The 22,959-nt window shown below is 48.5% G+C and overlaps 2 protein-coding genes across 3 annotated transcripts; one reads left to right on the top strand and one right to left on the bottom strand.

The window, feature by feature from the left end:
• Nucleotides 1-261: 261 nt before the first annotated feature.
• Nucleotides 262-10,101, bottom strand: CCDC106 (coiled-coil domain containing 106). Of its 2 annotated transcripts, none has more exons than XM_081885355.1 (7): nucleotides 9,719-10,101; nucleotides 6,955-7,030; nucleotides 6,094-6,196; nucleotides 5,667-5,789; nucleotides 4,613-4,789; nucleotides 3,854-4,054; nucleotides 262-2,082 (listed from the first exon to the last, which is right to left on the bottom strand). In XM_081885355.1, the coding sequence occupies exons 3-7, from the start codon at nucleotides 6,158-6,160 to the stop codon at nucleotides 1,670-1,672; spliced, it is 981 nt and encodes a 326-aa protein (XP_081741481.1). In that variant the 5' UTR covers nucleotides 6,161-6,196; nucleotides 6,955-7,030; nucleotides 9,719-10,101; the 3' UTR covers nucleotides 262-1,669. The 2 variants fall into 2 exon arrangements, with proteins under 2 accessions (XP_081741481.1, XP_081741482.1); XM_081885356.1 differs by lacking the exon at nucleotides 9,719-10,101 and adding an exon at nucleotides 9,110-9,456.
• A 5,613-nt stretch (nucleotides 10,102-15,714) lies between these two features.
• Nucleotides 15,715-22,178, top strand: LOC309355003 (uncharacterized protein). The gene is made up of 2 exons (XM_081885366.1): nucleotides 15,715-16,540; nucleotides 19,322-22,178. The coding sequence occupies exon 2, from the start codon at nucleotides 19,365-19,367 to the stop codon at nucleotides 20,121-20,123; it is 759 nt and encodes a 252-aa protein (XP_081741492.1). The 5' UTR covers nucleotides 15,715-16,540; nucleotides 19,322-19,364; the 3' UTR covers nucleotides 20,124-22,178.
• Nucleotides 22,179-22,959: the final 781 nt, after the last annotated feature.

Raw genomic sequence — 22,959 nt, 5'->3', positions numbered from 1 at the left:
TTTAGTGTACATTTCACAATAATTCTCTCATCCTCACACCAAAACTGAGGGCATGCCATTAATTTTACAAACTGGTAACAAACTGAGTAACACCCAACTTAATTCTGACTCCCAGATAATATACAGCTGAGGATTTGAATCGGTTGCCAACATCCAACTCTTCATCCCCTTGTTCCAAGCCAGGAATATCCTAAACTAGCCGCAAATTCGCACATTTTTGCAGCAATTATACAAACATGAAAAATTAAAACCACACATTGCTGAGTTTTATTCAAAATGCTTTAATTTAAATCCTCTTAGTAAATTGTTGTCTTTTTACATTTTCCTTTTAAATTATTATTTCTTTAACACAGAGGAAAAAACTGGGTGATAAATTACAGGCACAGTGGAAACAGTCCATTCATTACACTGAATAAAGGGGAGACAGCCCAAAGGAGCAGAGAACAAACAAAACCCTTGCTCACACATAAGGTGGCAGCTTGAAGCCACAGAGGTGTTGGAGGGCACACACAGTCTCTTTTTCAGGAAGCAAAAAAGGAAGTGCAAATGGCTTGCCACCAAACACAGCCCAGCTTCAGAACCTGGAACAGGAGAACATGAAAGAGGGCAGGTGGTGTCCATGGCGGTAAAGAGATGCAAGGAAGTCTTGGGATGCGGGAATTTCTTTGGGAGACTATAGGGAATTATTTAGAGGCAGCCAAAGGCTGCAGTTCATTCCTCCAGGCTAAGGACTGTTATAGCAAAAAGGCAACAGGAAGAGAAAAGCTTAAGAAGGTGCCAATAGCATTGGATGTAAAAGAAAAAAGAAAGGAAGTGACCAAAAGGCAAGACCACTGCAGGCTGTTCAGCAATCGCCCTCCACTTCTAGTCTTGCTTCACAGCAGGCTGGAAAGGGGAGGGGAGCAGTGAGGTGAGTAAATCCATTGCCTACACTAACTTCTTAAGGAGACAGGAATTGTCTTCAGGGGAAGGCTGAGCCATCTTGAGCATCCCTGCCCCAAGTTCTGGAGCTGTTAAAACAAGCTCACAAACACACACACTTACCTACGGCAAACACAACTGGCCTCCGAGCAACAAGGCAGGGAAATTTCTGCCAATGTTTATTCAGCCCTTTGGGGCTGCTGACGTGCCACAAATAAGCAGTATTCAGGGGAGTGTTGTGTAAGAAAAATGTGTCACCTCGTTGCTTATTTGCAAGGCAGCAGACACTGTCTCTGATGAATGCCTTGGCGGTCCTACAGGTGTTACTGTACCTGCACAGCCAGTCTGAAGCAACCTCTCCACCACAGCACCTTACCTACGAATGGGATGTACTCTGTCCCACTAACCTGCTCCCCTGCTACTCCCACTGGGCAGTCATTTTGCCAGTTCTTAAGATGGAAGCAAATGGAGTGAATTTAATCCAGTTCATCTCTCAGTAGGCTTTAACCAGCTGACACATAAAAGGGAGATGATGCTTCCCAAAGAGATGATTGTGCCAGGATAAAAGCATCCCACTTGCCTTACAAAGGCAGAGCTTGCCTTTAGCACTAGAAACTGTGGGAAAAGGTGAAGGGGGCTGACAAGGAAGAGCCCCAGGGGAGCACAGCAGGAGCTTCCTCAATAACTAGACGGAAATAAGAGACTGGAGGGCTGTCAAAGTGGGTTCAGGCAAAGCCAGGAGGGGGAATCATCGCTTAAAGCAGTCAGCAGTGGGCGGAGGGGGCTTGGGTGGGGTAGTGGGCGAGGGTAAGGAATTGCTGGCCACCGGGCTGGGGGTGTCCGTTTTCCGCTTGAAGCGGTAGGTGATGGGCAGGAGGAGTTTGCTTTTCTTGAGCGCCTGGACCTTCTTGAGAGTCTCATCGTCCAGAGCCATGAAGCATCGGCGGGAATACTCCAGCAGGCGCTCCTTGGACGAGTCAAATTCGCCCACCTCCGCTACCTTTTCAGGGGCCACGATGAGGAGCTCAGCGATGGGCGTGGTCAAGGCCACAGTGTTACGGTCCACACGGTGGTGCTCAAAGGCCCGGCTCATGCTTTGCAGCTTCTGGAAAGTGTACAGGATCTTCTTGTAGCGGCACAGCACCCCATCCACATCTTTGACTGCACCGGGGTTGGGGGGTTGGGTTCAGAGAAGAGGGCCCCAGCAGTGACCCATAGAAAGGAGCGTGGGGCGGGGGGGAGAACAAGAGGAAGGGTTGAGGAGGAGAAATGGGGAAGCATGGCCACTCGTGAAAACACCCAAGAGTTGCGAGAGGCAGAAATCACAAGAAATGGGAAGGACCGACAGAAGGAGGCAGTGACCCGATGGAAGCCACAATTTGGGAAGCAGAAATTGAAGGCAGGATAAATTAAAGTCAAGTATACCAGCACCGGGGAAGGGGGAAAGAAAGGGAACAGCCCAGGGACCAAGCAAAAAAAAAACAGTAAGTAAAACAAGCAGGTAATGCAGGTGTTGAACATTCAGGAGCAGCATCCATAGATAAGAAAAGGAGGATATGCAGAGAGAAAGGATGGAAGGTGAGAGAAAGAAGAAGTGGAGAAGAAAAATGGAAGCAAGCGATCGTGCGTGGCAGGCCAGCCGGTTGGTTTGCAACAGCAAGGGGGAAAAAGAGTGGTGGAGGATTAGGACAACGGGAGAGGAGGGTGGAGAAATGTGATAAATGAACAAGAAATGAAGAAAAAGAAAGAGAGAACATATTATTGCAGCAATTTATCAAGACTTGATGCTTTTGTAAAGGGGTGGGTGAGTCACAGGCCAGCGTTTCCAAGAGGCATTCCTGTTTCTCCAAGGGTCAGGATTCCTCTCCTCACCTGCCTTGGGCTGCCAGAGGGAAAGGAGGGGTCAGAAGGCATGGCAGGCCCAGCCAGGCAACTAGTCCATGCAGAACTGCTCCCAGAAGGATCAGCTGGGCCTGGGGAGTGGGGACCTAACGCACACTGCCATTTCCTCAATTTGAAACACAGAATCCCCATCTCAAGGGACGCTGCCTGAGGTGCTACACCTGGCCAGGGCTCCACCTGCAGCCCTGGTGTCTATGACGAGATTTGTGAGCTGAGGAAACAAAATTCCCCATGATTTGTCTTGCTGCTGTGACTCAGTGGGCTGGAGTCCCAGAAACTCCCTTTCTCTTGTTCCTAACAGAACTCCTTTGCAGGGAAGGGAGGTATCCCAGGGGCATTTCCCTTCCCTACTTCCGCCTCCATCATCTTCTTCCCAATCCTGTCACTATGGAGTGAACCACTAGATGTTACGACCGCCGCCAATATATGGCTATGGCTACCACTGTTTCTGTCCTGGCCCCTTTCCTCAGCAAAAGTGTCTTCCACTCCTCAGGTGGGTCTCGAACCTTCGTCCCAGATGGGCTGTGCACTTTGTGAGCTTTCCCTCCTCCCCATTTGAGCACCGCATTCTGAGCCGGTTGGTGAGCATGGGGGTGGGGCTGAATCCATGCCTACAGGGGATGCCTAGGGTCCAGCAATAGCCTGGTCATCCATGTCTCCGAGCCAGTGGAACTGCTAAATGGGGCCACAGTAGTGGCATAATTTTGTGTGTTGGTGGAGGAAATTGTAATGAATTCTTATAAAGAAGGGCATCAGTGATTATATGCTGGAATAAGCTCTGTTCATATCTGTCACCTGGAAGAGCATCTCTTTTCTATATGGTGATCTATTATTTTAATGTGTAATAGGTTTAGTTTTTTTAAAAGAAAGACATTCAAGTCTTAAGATCACCAGTCTCTGCTTACAAAAGGGAGTAAGATCCTCCCCATTTCTGCCATGGAAGGGGGGCGGGGACCCTCTGCCTTCAGCTCTGTAGGCTGAAACGGTGGTCCCTTACTTTGACACACACACACACCCCATTGCCACTCACCTCTCTGCCTCTCGCGGACTTTGGGCTTGGCAAAGCGCCGCCTGTTGACCCCTCCTTTCTGCTTCTTGTGCTCTGCGGAGCCTCCTTCCTCGGGGCCTGCACTCATCCAGGAGCCCATACTGTCGTCGTCTGTCACATCCCCGTTCCGGCTGTCAGACACCTCAGACCGCCGTGGGAGCTGCTTGCTGCGGCAGTGCTCATCTAGGGCGGAGGGGAAGGGCAGGAAGCATCAGACCAGGGCCTTGCAGAGCCAGGCAGAGGCCCAGACCAGGTAGATAATGCGGGGGCCCCTCTGTCTGGGCCTGGACGCCTTTGCGCCTCCACGTTCGCCCCAGTGCATCCCCTGCGATTGTGAATATGCTGACCGAGAGGGCCAAGTGGCCTATATGCCCCCCACTCTGTCTGGGCCTGCATCAGACAGAGAGGGAGACAGAAGCCCGCCATAGCACAGCTAGATTCAAGCTCCTCAAATCAGAGAACCCTCAAAAAAACACAGCCCTTGACTCTGTAACACAGGGACCTCCAACTGGAACTCAGTTCAGGCGCCTCTCAGGTGGATGCCATTGCCATTCTAAGAGAGCCAGGGAGGGGTTCGTGGTGAGTTCTTTTTCTAGAAAAATAGCTCTGCGTCCTATCAAGGTGCCTTGGCTGACATTCCCCTGGCCCTTCCTCCCAAGAGAATCCGAAAGGCCCCCTCCCAGCAAAGCACCACCCACCCACCCACTCAGCCTCCGGAGAACTCGAGAGTTCTCGAGTTACCAGTATCCAGACGGGCGCAGGAGATGAACTTGTCTAGCTGGCAGCGCAGGAAGTCCCGTTCTTCCTCCAGGTCCTCGATTCGCTTCTGCAGCCAGGAGTTCCTCTCTAGTGCCATGTGCAGCTGAGTCCTCATGCTGGTCACCAGGGTCAGCGAGGGAGCTGGCATCTCCGGTGTCTCTGAGGGTAGCACAGTTACGTCACGGCGGAAGTTCGACTTGCTCGCAATTACTTGCTTCCCCACTTCTCTTCAAACACCCAAAGGTCCCGCACCCAACTCTGCCCAAAAACCTTTCCTAACCCTTCTCGCCCTTCCTGTGAGAAGCAAACGGGGCAAGGGAGATTTGCACCTGCCTTATTGAAGCCATAGCCTTCTTTGCATCTAATACAGTGGTACCTCGGGTTACAGACGCTTCAGGTTACAGACTCCGCTAACCCAGAAATAGTACCTCGTGTTAATAACTTTGCTTCAGGATGAGAACAGAAATCATGCGGCGGTGGCACGGCAGCAGCAGGAAGCCCCATTAGCTAAAGTGGTACCTCAGGTTAAGAACAGTTTCAGGCTAAGAATGGATCTCCAGAACGAATTAAGTTCTTAACCTGAGGTACCACTATACTTTGATTTTCATCAGGAGCAAATTAACACATACAGTAACTGATTTCTCTCCCCAACCCCAACCATTCTCCTCTAGACCCATTTGAGTTTCACCTTCTTTAAGAAATTCAAAATGTTTGATTGCAGAAGACAACCGCTGCTGAGCTCTGCAGTGGGAACTGGAAAGCAAGCAAGCGCTGTCTACAACAAACTGTTGCAGTGTGGAACCTGCATACACCTACACTCCACAAACACCACTTTTTCTGCTGTGATTTCTGAAATGGCGGCGCCACTTTCTAGAAGTGCCATGATTGTGGAAGTGACAGCAGGTGCATATTTACCTGAGGAATGGCAAAAAAAACGGGGTTCTTTGGGTGCCGAGTCGCCCAACGAGATCTAGCACATAGTTAAAGAGTATTCGTTCATATATTACTGACAGGAAGCCGGGGTATTTTTTCTCACCATCAAAATTCTGAGGAGGGCTCAGACCATAATACAACTGTTGCTGAGTTTGAGTCTGCGATTCCATTTGGTGCGGCTCATCCAAAGGTATGGCTATTTTATAAGCTTCATTGTCTTCCTTCACTGTAAATATCAACAGTAGGGGAATTGCGGGGGGAGGCAGGGAAACAAATGTAAGAGCCAAAGAATACTCACCCCCCCTTTTGTAAGATCAACAGTTTCAAGGCAGACAAAAATATTACCGGACGTGACTGTGAGCTAAGTTCCCACTGAAATCAATGGCACACATGTTCCCATCAACTGAGCTATCCAGGATGGAACCAAAATCCAATCAATTTGGCCCACTACTAGGAGGGGAGCAGTTTCACCCGTCTCCCACCCTCAGGGCCTTTGAAACCCACCCCTCTCCCATCAGACATACACTGACCTGGCTTTGCTCCCGATCCACGACGTCCCCTAGCTGCCCGTTGGTGATGGTGGTTACTTTCAGTCATTGTCCTCCCTCCCCAGGTGGGACGGATGCTGCTAACCTAGAGAGCAGGAGAGGTGATCTAACTGGGCAGATCTGCCTGATATTCTGTCTCCCCTAGATTTTCCTAATGAGTGAACTCCAAAGCAGCCTCCCCTTGGACCCTGACAAGAATCCCCAGCCAAGGAGCCCCCTTTTTTGAAAATTTTTGCTCTTTTCAGAGAACGCTGAATTACAGGCTTTCAGGTATGTCCTCCCATTCTATAAATGTATAATTCCAATAATGCACATTAACAGCCGGGTGGGGGCGGGGCGGAGATAAGGTGCAGCTCTCCCTAAAACATATTTGAATACCCAGTGCTTTTTTTCTAAAAAAATGTTTAGGGGTACTCTCATTTTGACTCAAGAAAATCACCATTTTATAGCTCAAATTGGGGGAAATAAATACAGTGAATGGGCAAAAGTACAAAGATTCACAAAATGTTTAGGGGTATGTATACCCCTGCATTCCCCCAGAAAAAAAAGCACTGAGAATACCTGACAACAAACTAGTGTCTACGTCTTGATGGTGAGGAAGAGGTTCCCATCCTGCCGGGTGCTGCCTTACCAAATCCCCCCAGAAGCCGTCCCACCCCACCCCAACAATCCATTTTGATAGCTTACTTGGCACTGTAATGACATCAGTTGACTGACAGATGGGTGGCCCTGCCTACCTGTCAAAGTTGGCCTATAGGATGAGGGATACAAAGATCTGACTCACCAGGTCAAAAAAGTTCCCAGGTACCCCCTATCTCGCACTGTTTCCAAGAGGATATCTACCTGAGCCAGGGTGACACTTGGGGATCCAAGATCTTCCACACAGCTACCCGTCCACTTAGGAAATAGCTCCAAACACCTGGACAGAGGCAAGACAGGGAAATTAATAGGTTAGGCCAGGAGATCCCACAGCAACAATAGCAGGCAGGGGCACTGCAGTGGAGTGATGCCCCCTATGAAATAGGAGGTGATCCCCAAAGCAGTTGCTTCCAGCAGTCCTGTAAAGGCACAGGGGTTGTAAGGCCAGCTCTCTTGCTCGGATAAACTTTTTCTCTCTCTCAACCCAGGTGAAACTCATGGATTCCGCTTTCACATGCATGTACATCACATCCCTTGATTACTCAAGCATCCGTCACCCAGAGTTGCAGTGAAAATTTAGTCTCTGATGGTGCTATATCTGTGATGGCTCCATTCATTTATGCAAGTTACTGCTTGATGTTTCAATCGAGCCATGAGTGCACATGTTCACACTCATCCTCTGGTTCTCTAGAATTGGAACAGAGCAAACCACTGAAGGTCATTGCCTCCTTCCCCCCGACTCCCTTTGAAGTATCTAAAAGTGTCAGAGGAGACCCTGCTCAAGCTCCCTGAAGTGTTATGTGCAACAATCCTTAAGGGGTGGTGGGGATGTGCCTAAGAGGGACCCACACACAAACTAGACTTGGACACAAGTACAAAAATTGTTTAGGGCTGGAAACCACATTTTCTTGTAGCTTAGCTATGCCTGCAAAGTTAATGGATTGTATGTGAGTGGAAGTTTGGGGGATGGGGGAGAGACAGAACCCCGCTTCCATTCAGTTCAGTTTCCATTCTGCCACTAACTTGCATAAATGCACATACACACCTCTCTTGCCCAACCTCAGTCAACAATACAATGCACATCTGTTAATAACAGACCGTTATATATGGATGGGATGCAATCTCTTATCAGATCCAGCCCCCAATATTTCAGCAGCTAGACTCTTAACCGGCTCCCAACACTGCAGAATGCATTCTCTATGTATTGCACTGATGCAGCTTACTTTTTTTTTAATGCAGTTGAATAACCAATTACTAATAAAAAAACACACTGGATGTTGCAATCCTTTCTGTATGTTGATATATTTTTGCATTTGCTACAGCATTTTCCCAAATGGATTAAATGTGCAGCTGGCAATACAACCAGTTATCGATAGATAGAAAGATGCATCTGTTGCAAGCTGCCTTGAGTTTCATATTTCCATGGAAAGAAGTGGCATAAATATAGAATAGAATCACAGAACTGTAGAGTTGGCAGGGACAGCAAGAGTCATCTGGCCCAACCCCCTGCAATGCAGGAATCTTTTTGCCCAAAGTCAGTGGCGTAGCGTGGGGGGTGCAGGGGGGGGCCGGCCGCACCGGGCGCAACACCTTTGGTTAGAGTTAGGGGGCGCAAATCCACGGGTTAGGGGGCGCAAATTACTTGCCTTGCCCCGGGTGCTGACAACCCACGCTACGCCACTACCCACAACCCTGAGATTTAAAGTCTCATGTTCTACCAACTGAGCTATATGTTTTAATAAATAAAATAAATGCATTACTCAGATCTACAGCTACAGGGGCAGTGGGGGGCAGGGAGGTGGTTAACTGGTTTTTTTTTTGCCCTGGGTGAAGCCTCCAGAAGAGCTCCATTGAGGCTCCCAGCCTGTGTGTGTGTACGCAAATGCACATGGGGGTTTGCCAAAGTAGGTCATCAATCCAGGTGGATAAAGCCTAGTTGCTACTTGCAGGCTCCAGTTCTCTATTCCTTGGCTTGGCCCCTCCCTCCTTGTCACACAGACTCTAACATGCTTACCTAAAACCCCAAAAGCTCAGCTTCTGGAAACCAAAATCTGAAGCAAAAGCCAACTGACAAGTACCTCAACCAGTGGAGAGAAGGGAAGTCACAATATTCTTAGGGGTGCCAGGGAAGCAACCAGGGTGTTGTGTCCCTCCTTGCACCCTCTGGGACATTGCAATGCATTTGGGGGCACACCTCTTGAGATCCTGAGGTGCAGCTGTCTCAGCCGCAAAAGATCTTGGTCTGAGCCACCTCTTGGAGTCCTACAGGTGACTATCACCGCCTATTCAGGCCCCACAGTTAACACCTGCATGGCATTTGCCTTCCTTCCTCGCCAGTCATTGACCTTTGCCCACCTACCCGTTTCCTCATTGCCATTACTTGGTCCTTCAATGATGCCCAGACTTGCTCGCCTTCTCTCCGACTCCAAACCAACTGGCCACAGCAAGGCCTCTCTCTCTCCTTCTCCTCCCGTTTCCCTGCATCCTACTAGAATCTCGCTGGTAACCAGATACAAGCTTCTCCCACGCAAACTCCCTACAGCAGGCCGGCTCGAGACAACGTCAAGGAATTGCCTGGAATGGAGCGGGGTCTGTAACCCTCCCTCTCCGCCCCACCCGCTACCCCCATCAAATCGGGCCTTTGGCAAAGAAAATCAGAGCCCACCACCACCACTCCAAAATGGCCCCGGCTGCTGCCCTGTGATGAAGGATTCCTCCCTCCCCGTCCCCCAATGTCGGTGGTGGCGACGCCCGCGCCAAGACTTTGGAGACGCCAAAGGACCCCCGTGCGCCCTCGGCGCTGCGCCCCGAGACTTGGAGAGCATTACGCACGGGATGCTTGGGGGGTCAGATCTCCAGAGAACCAGCAGCGGGGGTAGCGATGGGCAAGGATCAAGTCAAGGTGTGTGCAGGGGACCGAGACTATCTCTTACAACCCCCCGCTCCTGCCAGGACACGCAGTTCTTACCTTACTCTTGCAACCGCATCCACGCCGGAGCGTCCCAAACAACAGCTCCGGGCTGCAGCTGAGCAGGGGAGCGTCTGTAAAGTGCAGCTAGAGGAGGTGGCGAGGAAAAGGGAGTAGGAGGAGCGAGACAGCTTTGAAGTGGGGGGGGGGCACGTAGCCAGCTGGAGGCAAAAAATAATAATCTAATAATTCACAGCAATCACTTCGTTCCTGGAGGGCAGGCTTGATCGTCTAAATGAGCCATCACGGATCTAGCAGCACAGATGCACGCCGCGGGTGTCTCCTAACAAGCGCAATACTTTGCACAGGAATCTGCTGGAGCTGCCTAGCTTGCCAGAAATCAAGTGAAGCACGTGCACCTGTGAAACAGCCTCCGGGAGAAAATGTTGAGGCTAAGTAGAGGGAATTATCTCCACAAGGCTCTCCCAACTCTTCTGGCCCTCTAACCAGCAATCAAACCCGTAAATCACAATTGGCCTTGCTTACAAATCCAGTATTTTTTTTCTACCATGTGTAGTATTTTCTGTAAGCCTCAGAGGTTGCTCAGTCTACCATGCTGCCTTGGTCCAGCCTTGGAAAACGTTAAGTACCAAGGATGACAGGACCTCTAAGCATGTGCCAAGAGCCTTCCCCACACCACAGTCACTGTTACACATGGGTGTAGCCAGGATTTATGTTAGTGGGGACAGGTTTTATGTGTGTGGGGGGGAGAACCTCAGTTACTTAAGGATTTTTATTTATTTATTTGCTTGATTTAGGGGGGCAGTTGTCCCCGCCAGCTGCGCCCTTGCTGTTACCCTGTTTTATCTCACATTAATAACAAAAAAAATTGAGCCAGATTTTCAGGAAAGAAAGATGTGACTTGCGGGTAGTGCAGCTTGGCCTAAAATTCAGGTCCTGTGACAGCAAGAAGAGCCTGGGAACTAAGGAGTGATGCCTGGCAAATCAGGGGCCTGGTGGGAAAGTACCTAATGGTACTTGGGAGGGGCATAAGGTGGCATCTAAGACTGCCAGGGCAGAACCAGCTGATGGACATGGTGAGGCATGAAATTGCTAGAGAGATGTAACATAAAATTGTATGGACTACATTTTTACAACTAGAAATATCCCCTCTTTTTATGAATGGAATTATGGGCCCATGTTTTACTATACACTCAATTAAAAGGCTTTTGGTGAGTTCTGGGTCATGAGATCACCATCTCTGCTGTTGTTGTTGTTGTTTAGTCGTTTAGTCGTGTCCGACTCTTCGTGACCCCATGGACCAGAGCACGCCAGGCACTTGTGTCTTCCACTGCCTCCTGCAGTTTGGTCAAACTCATGCTGGTAGCTTCGAGAACACTGTCCAACCATCTCATCCTCTGTCATCCCCTTCTCCTTGTGCCCTCCATCTTTCCCAACATCAGGGTCTTTTTCTCTTCTCATGAGGTGGCCAAAGTATTGGAGCCTCAGCTTCAGGATCTGTCCTTCCAGTGAGCACTCAGGGCTGATTTCCTTCAGAATGGAGAGGTTTGATCTTCTTGCAGTCCATAGGACTCTCAAGAGTCTCCTCCAGCACCATAATTTAAAAGCATCGATTCTTTGGCGATCAGCCTTCTTTATGGTCCAGCTCTTACTTCCATACATCACTACTGGGAAAATCTCTGCTGTAGGTGATACCCATTCAAATTTCCTGGAGCATTCCCTCCTTCCCTGTTCTTCTATAGTGACCTGTTTGCCACCTGTCTCTTCCTGAATTGAAGCAGGTCTGAGGCCACCTTGAGGTCCACTATTTAAGAAACATCTGCTGTCAGGGGCACTAATGCCTCTGAATAGCAGCTGCTGAAGGAAAGAAACCACAGGTGGAAAGAGTTGCTCTTGTGCTCAGGTCCTGCTTGTGAGCTTCCTCTAGGCATCTGGTTCTCCACTGTGAGAATAGGATGCTAGACTAGATGGGCCATTGGCGTGATCCATCAGTGCCCTTCTTATGTTCTTTCAAGATATAAAAGGACTAAATAATATCCATAACCTGTGTCTAGCACCTCCTTCCCTCTGATCCATTGATAAAATACAGATCCAGTGCTTGCTAGTACCACAAAAACATTCGTCAAGGCACAATTCCTCATGATTTTTCCACATGACTATAAATAACAGAACACATATGTGGATACAGAGGTCACCTGTGATTTGAGTGTGCTTTTGAGGGGGATGCCTTGTAAAAAAAAATAAAGATGAAGGTCCGTAGCAGTCCTGGAAGGCAGTGAATCTCTAGTGGTTATGGTTCAGTCAACAAGGAGAGATGTGAACTTTGATTTGATGGTGAGTTGTGGGAGGGGGGCAGGGATCTGTGAGGGAAGAAATGCAATTTCAGTAGGAATTGTTTTGCTGGATCCATCTTCTCTCTCTCTCTCTCTCTCCAGGAAAATGAAGTCACCAAGTTTCCATTCACATTTTCTATCCTTCCGCTGTCACCCCCTCTCTTCTCCCGCCTTCTGTGATGCTCCATTTTCCTTCCCCCCTTCCCTTTTTCTGCTCAGTTGCCAATATGAGTCCTTGAAAAACACAAGGAGGTGGAACAAGGAAACAGCATCCCTCTTCCAATTTCCTCCTTTATGTGCTTTTAAAATGGGGGGGGGCAGGGAAGGAAACCACCCCAGTACAAAGGGGCTGGTGAGAAGGAGGCACTAAGGCTTTGTGGGCTTCATGTTGCCAACCCTAGGTGGAACTATCACTTATTTATTAAATTTGAATATGCAATAAAAACAAGAACAAAAATAAATTATATTTATTTAAAAATGACAACCCCCCCCCACACAAACACAGTTAAAAGGACTTGGATATAAGAACATATTTCTTAACTGACCATGAAATGTGGGCCAGTGTCTCCACTGTCAGAAGCTAATTGTCATCAAAATCAAGACCAGCAGTTAGACTTTGAGCATAACTATAATTCATCCACTCTCCCCCACAAAATAAACCATTCAAGCCACAATTGTACCTCTCAACATCTAGGTAGTTGGGTGGGCTGAGTACTTTACCCCATAAAAGGGGGCTTCTAAGCTGGCCCAGCCCGATAAAGAGAAATTTCTGAGAGGGAGGATGAAGAGGTTGGATGGTTGGCATCTGTCTGTCTCAAGAGACAATGGAGTGCACATCAAGGGGCGAAGTCAAAAGTGAGGGAACAAGCTGGGCAGCGTGTATGGAGGTCCTGCGCTGCCCAGATCACAAGATCATCTCAGCCTCCCTGATGTGGTCCAAAGGAAAGCGGGGCAAGTCATTTGGTATCAGCTTGGCTGCAGGAGTTGCTGAAAGGAGCCATACAAGGTGCCATCTAATTGTCTTAGGGGCTCCACTTCAGATTTGTGTAGGGTTTAATCCTTCGGCTTTTCTTCTCCTGAAGATATCCCGCAAGGCAGCAGGGGAAGAGGAGACATGTCATAAAGATGGCCGTGGAAGGATGTTGGGGAGTCTGGAGTGGGGGAGAATGCCGCAACATGCCAGAACAGAGCCTAAAATGTGCAGGAACAGGCATGATTTTAACACCAAAGCCCATAATTAAGATTAAAAATAGGATCCCAATGCCTGGTCATTATCCTAGTGGGTGGGAGAAGTCATGTGGCAGAGAAAAGCCTCACCCTAAACATACCACTTTATCATCCACCTACTGTCTTGTCTTTGTGTGGAAGTGTGTTGGGGGAGAGTAGCTGTGTGTTTGTTTTACACCATTGTGTTTCCCTCTGTGCATTTTTGTCAGGGTGATCAGAATAGATGTTTGTGTGTAGAATTCACATGAAATTTCTGCAGTGGAACTGTTAGTACAAGCCAACTTTCCCCTGAGTGGTGATCCAGATCTGTTGATGTCCTAACCTGATCTACCAATTTGTGATGCACTTATTTTATGAATATAATTTTATTGTTGATTCTATGCTGTTTGCTGCCATATTTTTTTCTTAATGTTGGTCATCTATAAGAAGGATGGAATCAGCCAACATGTCACAAAGTGTGGCAAGATTTTGAGTTCTCCAGAACTCTTCAACAGGGAAGATGTTGTACAAGGCAGGGGGTGAGTAAGATGAGGAAAAAAACCCAAAAATACAAAAGTTAAGCTGATGATGTAGCCATGAGGTCAGCAGAATTTTTTTGTACTTTGGGTGTTTTGTTTTGTTTTAAATTTACTTATTGCATCTATATCCCACTTTTATTTGCTCAAGGAGCTCAGGGTGGCATATATGATACTCTCCCCCCCCCCCGTTAATCCCTACAACAGCCCTGTGATGTAGGCTAGGTTGAGAGGTAGGGATTGGCCTAAAGTCACCCAGTGAGCTTCATGGCAGAGTGGGGATTTGAACTGTGATCTCCTAGTCCAACACTCTATGTAGCTGATGAAGAGATCTGGAGAACTCTGTGACAAGTTAGTCTCAATTTTTATTGACCAAAATATCACAAAATGCAGCAAGCTTTCAAGTATCGCTAACTGTGGATTTTGGAGTTTGGTGTGCAATCTCCACCTTGGAATTTAGTCTACAAACTAATCTGATTTCTACAACATCCAACTTAATTTCTGTACTTTTACTTTTCCTAGATCACCCCAATCTCACCTCTGCTTTATGAAATAGTTTGCCTAGTGAAGAACTCAAGAACAGTGCTTGCTAGTATTTCATGATATTTTGGTCAGCTTTAATAAACTTACTGCCCAGCTGTGGATCTTGCAGTTTCGTCACAATTGTGATGTGCTCCCTGTCCCTGAAGGGGATGAGATTGGCAGTTGCGTTCCTTTCTCAGTGGCCACTCCAAAACTGTGGAATGATCTACCAACTGAGCTACATCTTGCCTTAATGTTATACTCATTTAAGAGGACAGTGAAGATGTACCTCTTAAGAACACATGAAGCATAGCTGTCAACGTTTCCCTTTTTTAAAGGGAAATTCTCTTATTCCGAATAGGATTCCTTGCAAGAAAAGCAAAAGGTTGACAGCTATGACATGAAGAGGCCTTCTTCATGTGCACCATGAATAAAGAGGCAGTGATGGGAATGGCTTTCCTTGAGGAATTTCATCATTCCCCATCACACCTCCATTCTGGGAGAAGCTTCACCTCAGCCGCTGGGTTTGACACTTCACCAGGACAGAAAACACCAAAGGAGAAAGTGGAGGGTGTGTGTGTGTGTGTGTGTGTGGAGAGGACCTAGATAACCCGAAGCAAGTGTACAGGTAGCAGAAGCTTGGGGGATCGAGTGGGCAGAAGCTGAACCCATCACTCCTGGGTTCACTGTGTGGTGGGAGAAGGCAGAGCTGGGTCCTTCGGGTGGTGAAGGACCTGGAGGAGAACAGAAAAAAACAGGGTTCCCGGTTCTGGGTTCGCTGGACAGGACTGGCTTAACTTCGTGCAGCTCTTTACTCGCGTCTGTTTTCATGAAAGCTGAGCCCCGCTGAAGTCCGTGGGCTTAACATCGTCCCAGCACAAGCACGCGAAGGGTTTCAGTCTAAGCAGGGCGTCCTCGGGGAGGAGAGAGGGGCCACAATCTTCTCCCTTCGCGCCCTGCAGAGCTCAGGGATGATGGGAGTTGTAGTCCAACATCTGGGGACCCACAGGTTGAGAAAGGCTGCTCTAAAGGCTCGTGTGCAGTCGGGGGGTCCTGCATACAAGATACATAAATCATATGTATGCATGCATTAATTGCATCGCTTCCTGCAATGCTTCCCAAATGCTGAGCGCAGATTCAGGGGGTGCGGCAAGTTCTGGAGAGAAGGCGGTGGAGGGAAGGGAGGCGAGGCAGGGTCTCCGTGGGTCGCGGAGGCGAGCGCCCTCGCCCGAGGGGGTGAGCCAGGATCCCCCTCGGCTCTCCAGAAGGTGCGCGAGAAGCCACCTCCGCGACCCGCTCCCCCTGTGCGCGAGAGGACGAACGTTGATCTGGGAACCTCTTCGGCGTGAGCCGGTGGGAGAAGCCGCCGCGTTTCCGTCAGGACACTTTTCGCTGCGACACCCACCTCCTCCTCCTCCTCCTCCCCCACCACCTCCAACCTCCCCCCAGGAAGAGCGAGGTAGAAGCCCCCCTCGCTCAGCCCCACCCTGACAGAGACCCTCCCCCCTCCTCAGGGCACCCCGGGGTCTCCCCCCCCCCGTCCTCAGTTTCCCCTTCTCTCCCCTGAGGAGCCTGGGCTGCTGGTGGGCAGCTGCAGGGGGAGTTAGCGGGGCAAGAGGGCACCTGGCTCTGGATGCCCACGGCTTTGCTTTCTAGGGGGAGCGGAGGGGCACCTGGGGAGGCTTACCTCCCTCTTAGCCTAATATCCCTCTCTGCTATCAAGCGGGGCGGCGGGTTGGTGGGTGGAGGCTGTTGCTAAACTGACGTTTGGAGCCGGATGCCAACTCCCCGAAACCTGAAGGCTTGGATCCGTTTACCTTTGCCAGAACGTGCGTGCCTGCTGGATAGGTGCCACCGATCCCATATATCGCTTCCTCTGGATCGTTGCTGCCGGGCAACTTTGCTGCTTCTTGGGTTGCTACTTCTAGATCCGCCTGCTGTGCCTCAGGTGCCAAGGTGGCATTGCTCAATCCCTCCCTCTTTCTTCATGGTAACTTTGGACCTGGGCCACGTTCTGTTGCCGGCTGCGATCCAACATGCGCCCCGGATTGGTGCCGCTAACTGTTTCGCTCGGATCCGTGCCATCGACTGCCAGCTTGGATCATAGACTGGAAGACCCCTCTGTTCTCCACCTGGACATTACAGCTTTCTTCACTCCAGGATGGAAGCAAAGGGCATATTCTGGTGCCTGCCTCACCTTGGCATGAGGTTTTGGTGCAGAAATGAGAGTTGAGATTGAGACTTTGGAACGCCACCCAAGCAGGGTAAGTTTGGATCCAGTTCTGCATACGGAGGAAGGGGGCTAACTGAGAGAGAAAGTAACCCGGGTGTCTACCAAGAAAGATCTTTTGGGATTTTGATGCCAGTCCTTAGGCTGGGTGTAAGTCTGCAAGACTAGGAGTTTGGGAAAGCTGTTGCATAACCTAATGACAGGTGGCCTATATTAGCATGTTGATGGAAGAGCCCCAGAGCTGGGGATGGAGGCAGCTGATGCCTACAGAAAGTGGAAGTGCTCCAAGCCCCACCCACCCCACCAAAGCTCTCCCACCATATCTTCCCTCAGCTCCACCCACCAGAGCCATTCCCATTTATTCCACCCCAGCTTTGACCATATGAATGACCATGATAGTTAATTTGATCTTCGGTATCAGTGTGCCTCTAAACACCCTGCTTTGTAAGCTTCCCAGAAGCATTTGGCAGAATGTTGGACAAAACCAGAAATGGAGGACAGGCAGAGGAGACGTGTGAACCCCAACCCCACCTTTGACCACACATTCCCACTGCAACAAAAATTGCTTGCAATACTTTGGTATAGCTGAGGTGTAATAATATCAGGACTTTCCCCTCAACAGCCTCAGCTCAGGGATTCTTACAAATTTCTAGGTGTTAGTGAAGAGGTGTATAGATACCATAGACCTAGATTCTGGCACTACATTTCTACGTTTTCTAAGTTCTTTCTATTTTTAGTGGTTCCTTCTCCATGTTGTAACCTCTCCTCCCTCCTTGCCTGAGTAGAGGATGAAATCTTATCACATCTTCCTACTGTGGCCTTTTAGACAGCATTTATTTAGATAGATCCCCTGCCATCTAACTCTGCTGTAATGGTTGGTGGTATTATATATACCTGCTATAGATGGGGTAGGCAGGGGTTGTTGTTTTTTCTGTTGTGGGCCACATTCCTTCAGGGGTCATCTTTCAAGGTGGCCAAATGCTAGCAGTAGATGGAGCCAGAATTGATGGGAAGAACCACAGACATATTTGTTCTGGCTTAACTAATTTGGAATAAACATCACTCTGCTTCTATTTTCACCACTTTTACTTCAAATTAAACTACCACCTCTATACAGGTCTACTCAGAAATAAGCATCACTGGGTTTGATAGGGTTATTCTCAAATAGGTATACAAATACTTTTTTTTAAAGTAATGTACAGTACAATAAACCAATACAGTTAATGTTCTGGAATGCATTTTCTCAAACTGTACAGTGAATACTGGCATACTAGAACATTGGATAGAAGTATGCTTTTAATTGCAATTATTTTAAAAATGTTTTAATCTGTTTCTACTTTGTTTTTATTTTTGATTTGTATATCTGTTTGCTGTCCTGGGCTCATTCGGGAGGAAGGGTGGGATATAAATTCAGGAAGTGATGATGATGATGATACAGCCAGAAAAAAATTAAAACCAGTTTATATGTATCATTCAAAATCTTTCCCCTTCTGTTGTTGTAGTTTAGTCGTTTAGTTGTGTCTGACTCTTCCTGACCCCATGGACCAGAGCACACCAGGCACTCCTGTAAGGGGAGGAGGAAGAGAGAGAGGGAGAGACAAAAGATGGGAAAACTTAAGGAAGAAGCCAACAGAAAGGAGGAACTGGGGGGGGGGATGGAAGTATGAGAGTTCAGAAGAATCTGGAAGCCCCATAAAACAATGCTGGGGGCTTTAGATCACCCACCTGTAACCTACAGCTCAAGAAGATCTGGTTCTTTCCACAGATGGTAAAAAACAAAGGTTGCGTTCACATGCTGCTTTGTCCAGTATGTGTCTTTAGGGGTTTTGCTAGGAAGCTTCCTTGGAACTCAACATGTGTGAAATCTCCAAATCTAGGGAAGGTGCAGCCCAGGCAAGTGTGAAGTCAGTCCCGCAACGTCCAATAGGAACAATACTTAATTAAATATGTATAGGATTGCAGGGTTAGTAGCTTTATTTGCTGGGGCTGTAAGCTTCATTAACGAACCAACTAAAATTTTGCAGTCCAGTCCTGTGCTTGTTTGCCAAATTCAAGTAGATTTACTGCCAAGTAAGTGTGCTTAGGATTTCAGCCTTAGACCTGCCCGGGAGTAAGTCCCATCAAACAAAGTCTTGTTTCCATGTACGCATGTGTGGCACTGGGCTGTCGACACCAAAGTTGTTGGATAGTATTATACAGTAAGGACGCAGTGATTTATTATGTGCAGGTATTGTGGTTCTGATATTGGTGTAACACGCATGAATAAGAAAACATTCAAAATGCCTCTAATTCTAAACAATGAGTGGTAGCTGTTCTTTATTACGCTGCTAGCTATATTTGGCTTCTCTAAAGAGCTATATTAGTCTCTCTAAAAAGCATCTATATTGAGGGTTGGTTATATGCTATTTATTAATGGAATTGTTTCTTTAAAAAGAAGACAAGTGGGTGACAAATCAGTTGCAGTACAGCTCTTTTAATTGGCTGGCAGCTAGGGCTGAAGTCCATATCATGATAACTGTTTCATAATTTTTGATCTGACAGTTTATGACAAATCCTCTGTGTGTGTGCGTTATGCAAAAATCACGATGCGGGAAAAGCTGTGATGCCAGCTAATATAGCTCCATCCTTATTTCAGACATTGTGATATATCAGTATGTTTTGCAATGTTTAGCTGGTGATATATCACAGTGTTGAAAACCAGATATCACCCAGCCCTACTGGCAGCCCTACATAATTGCAGCTCTAAACGTTGTGTGACCCATATGATTCCCCCCTCACACTTTCCCCAATTAATGTGCTTTCTTTCTTATTGCAGACTTGGCATTCCAACCCAAGGGAATACACACAAGGAGATACTTATGGAGCTGCAGAGACATTCCAAGTCTATAGGAGACCCCCAAAGACCACCAGAAACCTTGGAACCCCTCAATCCACAAGAGCCTGCAAGCCATGTGGGACAACCCATCAAGCTGGAGCTGGGGGGTGAGGGAGGGGGTGTCCAAACATCGCCTCCTAAACTCTCTCGCCCGCCATTGCCTTCTCCTGGTAGCGCCCTCCTTCAGGGATTGAATGGGCTGCCAGGAGCAGGGAGGCGGGCACTTGTTCCTGGAGGGACAGGAGGCACAGAACAAGGGGAACCCTCCCGATTGGGGCGCTACTTGCTGATTGACAGCCAGGGGCTGCCATACACAGTGCTGGTGGAAGAGGGGGTGGGAGCGGCAGGGGACCCGGAAGGGGGTGGGAGCGGAGGGTCCTTGCGCAAGGTGTACAGCTGCCCCGTGTGCTCGCGGACATTTGAGTACCTGTCTTACCTGCAGCGCCACAGCATCACCCACTCAGAGAGCAAGCCCCACGTCTGCCGGGCGTGCGGCAAGGCCTTCAAGCGCACGTCCCACTTGGAGCGCCACAAGTACACCCACTCGGGCCGGAAGCCCCACCAGTGCCCCATCTGCCAGCGCAGCTTCCGTGACTCGGGGGAGCTCTCGCACCACCAGCGGGTGCACACGGGCGAGCGGCCCTACCAGTGCGAGGCCTGCCACATGCGCTTTGGGGAGCGCAACACCCTCCAGAGGCACATCCGCCGGAAGCACCGCTTGCAGCTCCTCCCGACGCCGTAAAAGCCGTCCTTTTCGAGACTGAAGTTGTGCCACGAGAGGATCGGCATGAGAACCTCGCTGCCCACCCAGGCCTTAGACATCTACCACCTGGGCGCAGCTAGCACCCACCCATGCGACGGCAACCCTGGCCTGCATATGCCTCCCCGTGTCTTTACGGACCTGATACTTCTCCATTTGCTGGCCCAAGGACTAGCTGTTGCGTGGGGGAAATGGGAATGGAGAACCTCACCCACCTATGCCACAAACTATCCGGCATGCGATAGCCAGCTTGCAAAATCCCAGCTTAGGTCCCTCCTGCCTTCTCATGCCGCAAGGACTTGGTATGGACACACTGGCCTACCTACCGCCTTCTGTAGAACCTTGTCTATCCTGTCTGTCTGTGCTCCTCGCAACCTGGCAGGAGGATTCCTTGCCTCCTGCTTTGTCCCCACCCAAGTTTCCACTACCCCCATAGGTCACTCACATCCAGCATGGATTCACGGGCCGAGCTCTGCAACACAGAGCATTGCCTGCTAGCATCTGTTTCTACCACAGTGTCGTAGGGAGAAGTTCTTGTGGCATATTGGGGATATGTGGAGGGAGGAATCCAGCAGACCCTGCCTAGAACCTGCATTATGGCACAGACACTGTCCCCTCTGCGTATGCCTGGAGGGTATGCTATCATTCAGAATGGCAATGCATGCCTGTTAAAAACCTCCTCATCTGCAGACTTGGCCTTCAAATCTACTAGGGGCTAGCCCTCTCATGTATGCACTGTGACCCACAGACACAGTACAGAGACCTCAGCCTGTCAGGAAAACTAGCACATGCCTATTTTAGGAAGATCTGCTTTGCTTTCATTCAGAATTTGGTTCCAGATTAACAGCAGGTGGTGGGCAGCCATGAAGAGAACGTTCCTTATTCTACAATAGCCAGGCAGGGCTTCCAGTTGAATTTAGCGAGAGGTTCAAATCTGGCCAATTTTGGTTCTTTGAGTCCCCAGCAAGCGTCTCATACAGCTGCATGGCTACTTGGTGTACGAAGGAGGTTGTGGCCTTGAATCCTGACATTCCACCTCAAGAACGCTTGGGCCCAAATTTCTCCCCCTCCTTCGCTTACAATAAAGAGCCTATTGAAGGAGCATAAGCAAGAGGCTAGAGAAGGCTGGGTGGAACATCAGCTGAATTCCATGTGCAGAAAGAAAGTCGTTTTTCTTTAAGGCAGTGCCCAAATTACAGGAGAGCCAGAGAGGGCCTGGCACCCTTTACCTGTTGCAGCAGCCCCCTTGGCTACTGCTTTTTGAAGGCTACAGGGGACCACAATTTGGCTAAAATTTGAAGGAGTCCAGGTTTGGGGGGATTTTTGCATTTCCTTAAGGCTCCTCCTAACCTGCCCTTCCATCTATAAAGCACTGCTTTAATGAATTCTGGCTCTGCATTATTATTATTATTTAAAAAATCTTGATGGGGAGTATGGGTATTGAAGGATGGAATATGGGATATTCCCCAACTTGCCAGCCTTAACAGTCTCTTATTTCCAAACCCTCCAGATTTTTCCAGGGAAACAGAGTTGGTGATTCTACATTCCTTCCAGCGGCTGCTGCTGCTACTGGTAGTCCAGCCTCCAGATCAGATCCATGTGTGGACCCATCAACTCTGGTCAGGCCTTGTTTTCTTCTGCCCCCTAATTAGAACCATTTCAACCAGCTTCCCAAAGAGTTACAGGCCACGGTCTATATACTTATGGGGTGGGTGGGTTTCAACCCCAGATATGCAGCAACAGAAAATGTTGGTCTTCATCCCAGGCTCACTGCCTGTGGGATGTATGTGATAAGACTGCTGTGGTTTCCTACAATAATTAACAAACATAGAATCTCTGTTTCCTCGACAGGGAGAAACAATCAGGAGACATCGATATACAGGCATGTGTTCCAAGGTATCGGCTAGCCTGGTACCTCCAAAGCTTGCCAGGGAGATTCTTGGATCATGTTTCTTCTGCTTCATATTTAGTGTGGAATTTTTAAACTGTGTGTGTGTCTTCCTTTTATTTTTTTTTAATTAAAAACAATCCTCTGGGGTTTTGGTTCATCTTTGTGTGCTAAACGAATAAAGTTCTGCTGTGTTACTTCCATTCCGTTGAGAGGATGTAGATCCGTTGGCAAGAATTTAGCCCTTTGCTGGGTTTGAGAAGAGTGCCTTTCAGCTGTGTAACCTCTAGACATTTGCAAAAGCTCTTTTCTCAAGATGTGGAGAATCAGTTGATTTCCTTGAACATAGAAAGGGGGGTGGGTGCTATAGCTCAGGGGTAGAGCAGCTGCTCTCCATTGCAGATGGTCCTAGGTTCAATCCCTGATGTCTCCAGGTAGGGCCACTCTGAAACCATGGATTGCTGCTGCCTGGCATTGTGGAGTGGACAAAACAGATGGCTCAATGGTCGGTCTTGGCTTTCTCTGAAGAGGTTTTGTTGAAGGAGGAAGTGTGGGATGCACACTGAGCATAGCATCCTTTTTATGATTTTTTTTTTTTACAAAAACCAAATATGCATCAAGAATCTGCCAGCTGAGTACTCAAAATATGTAAATCAATAAAATGTAAGTATATCACTTGTTTTGCATAAGCTTTCTCAGCTACATGCTTTATTATGAACCCAACATTTGCATTTCCAGAGAATTTGGAATGCTTATTATTTTAGTTTTAAAAGCTGGGTATGTTAACCTACCAGGATAAAGCAGTACAGGAACATGAGCGCAGAGGTCGAAGAAGGAATAGAGTAAATGCTCATTTTCCCAGCTTGACCCATACATTGGCCAAGCAGTGCAGAACCTTGCTTTGGGGGAGGGGAGGTGGAATGAAAGCAG

This window comes from Podarcis melisellensis, assembly GCF_964234715.1.
Source record: "Podarcis melisellensis genome assembly, chromosome: 13".
In the NCBI taxonomy this organism is placed as follows: domain Eukaryota; kingdom Metazoa; phylum Chordata; class Lepidosauria; order Squamata; family Lacertidae; genus Podarcis; species Podarcis melisellensis.
Note: the sequence above shows the minus strand (reverse complement) of the source record. Positions and strands in the feature narration are given on the sequence as shown.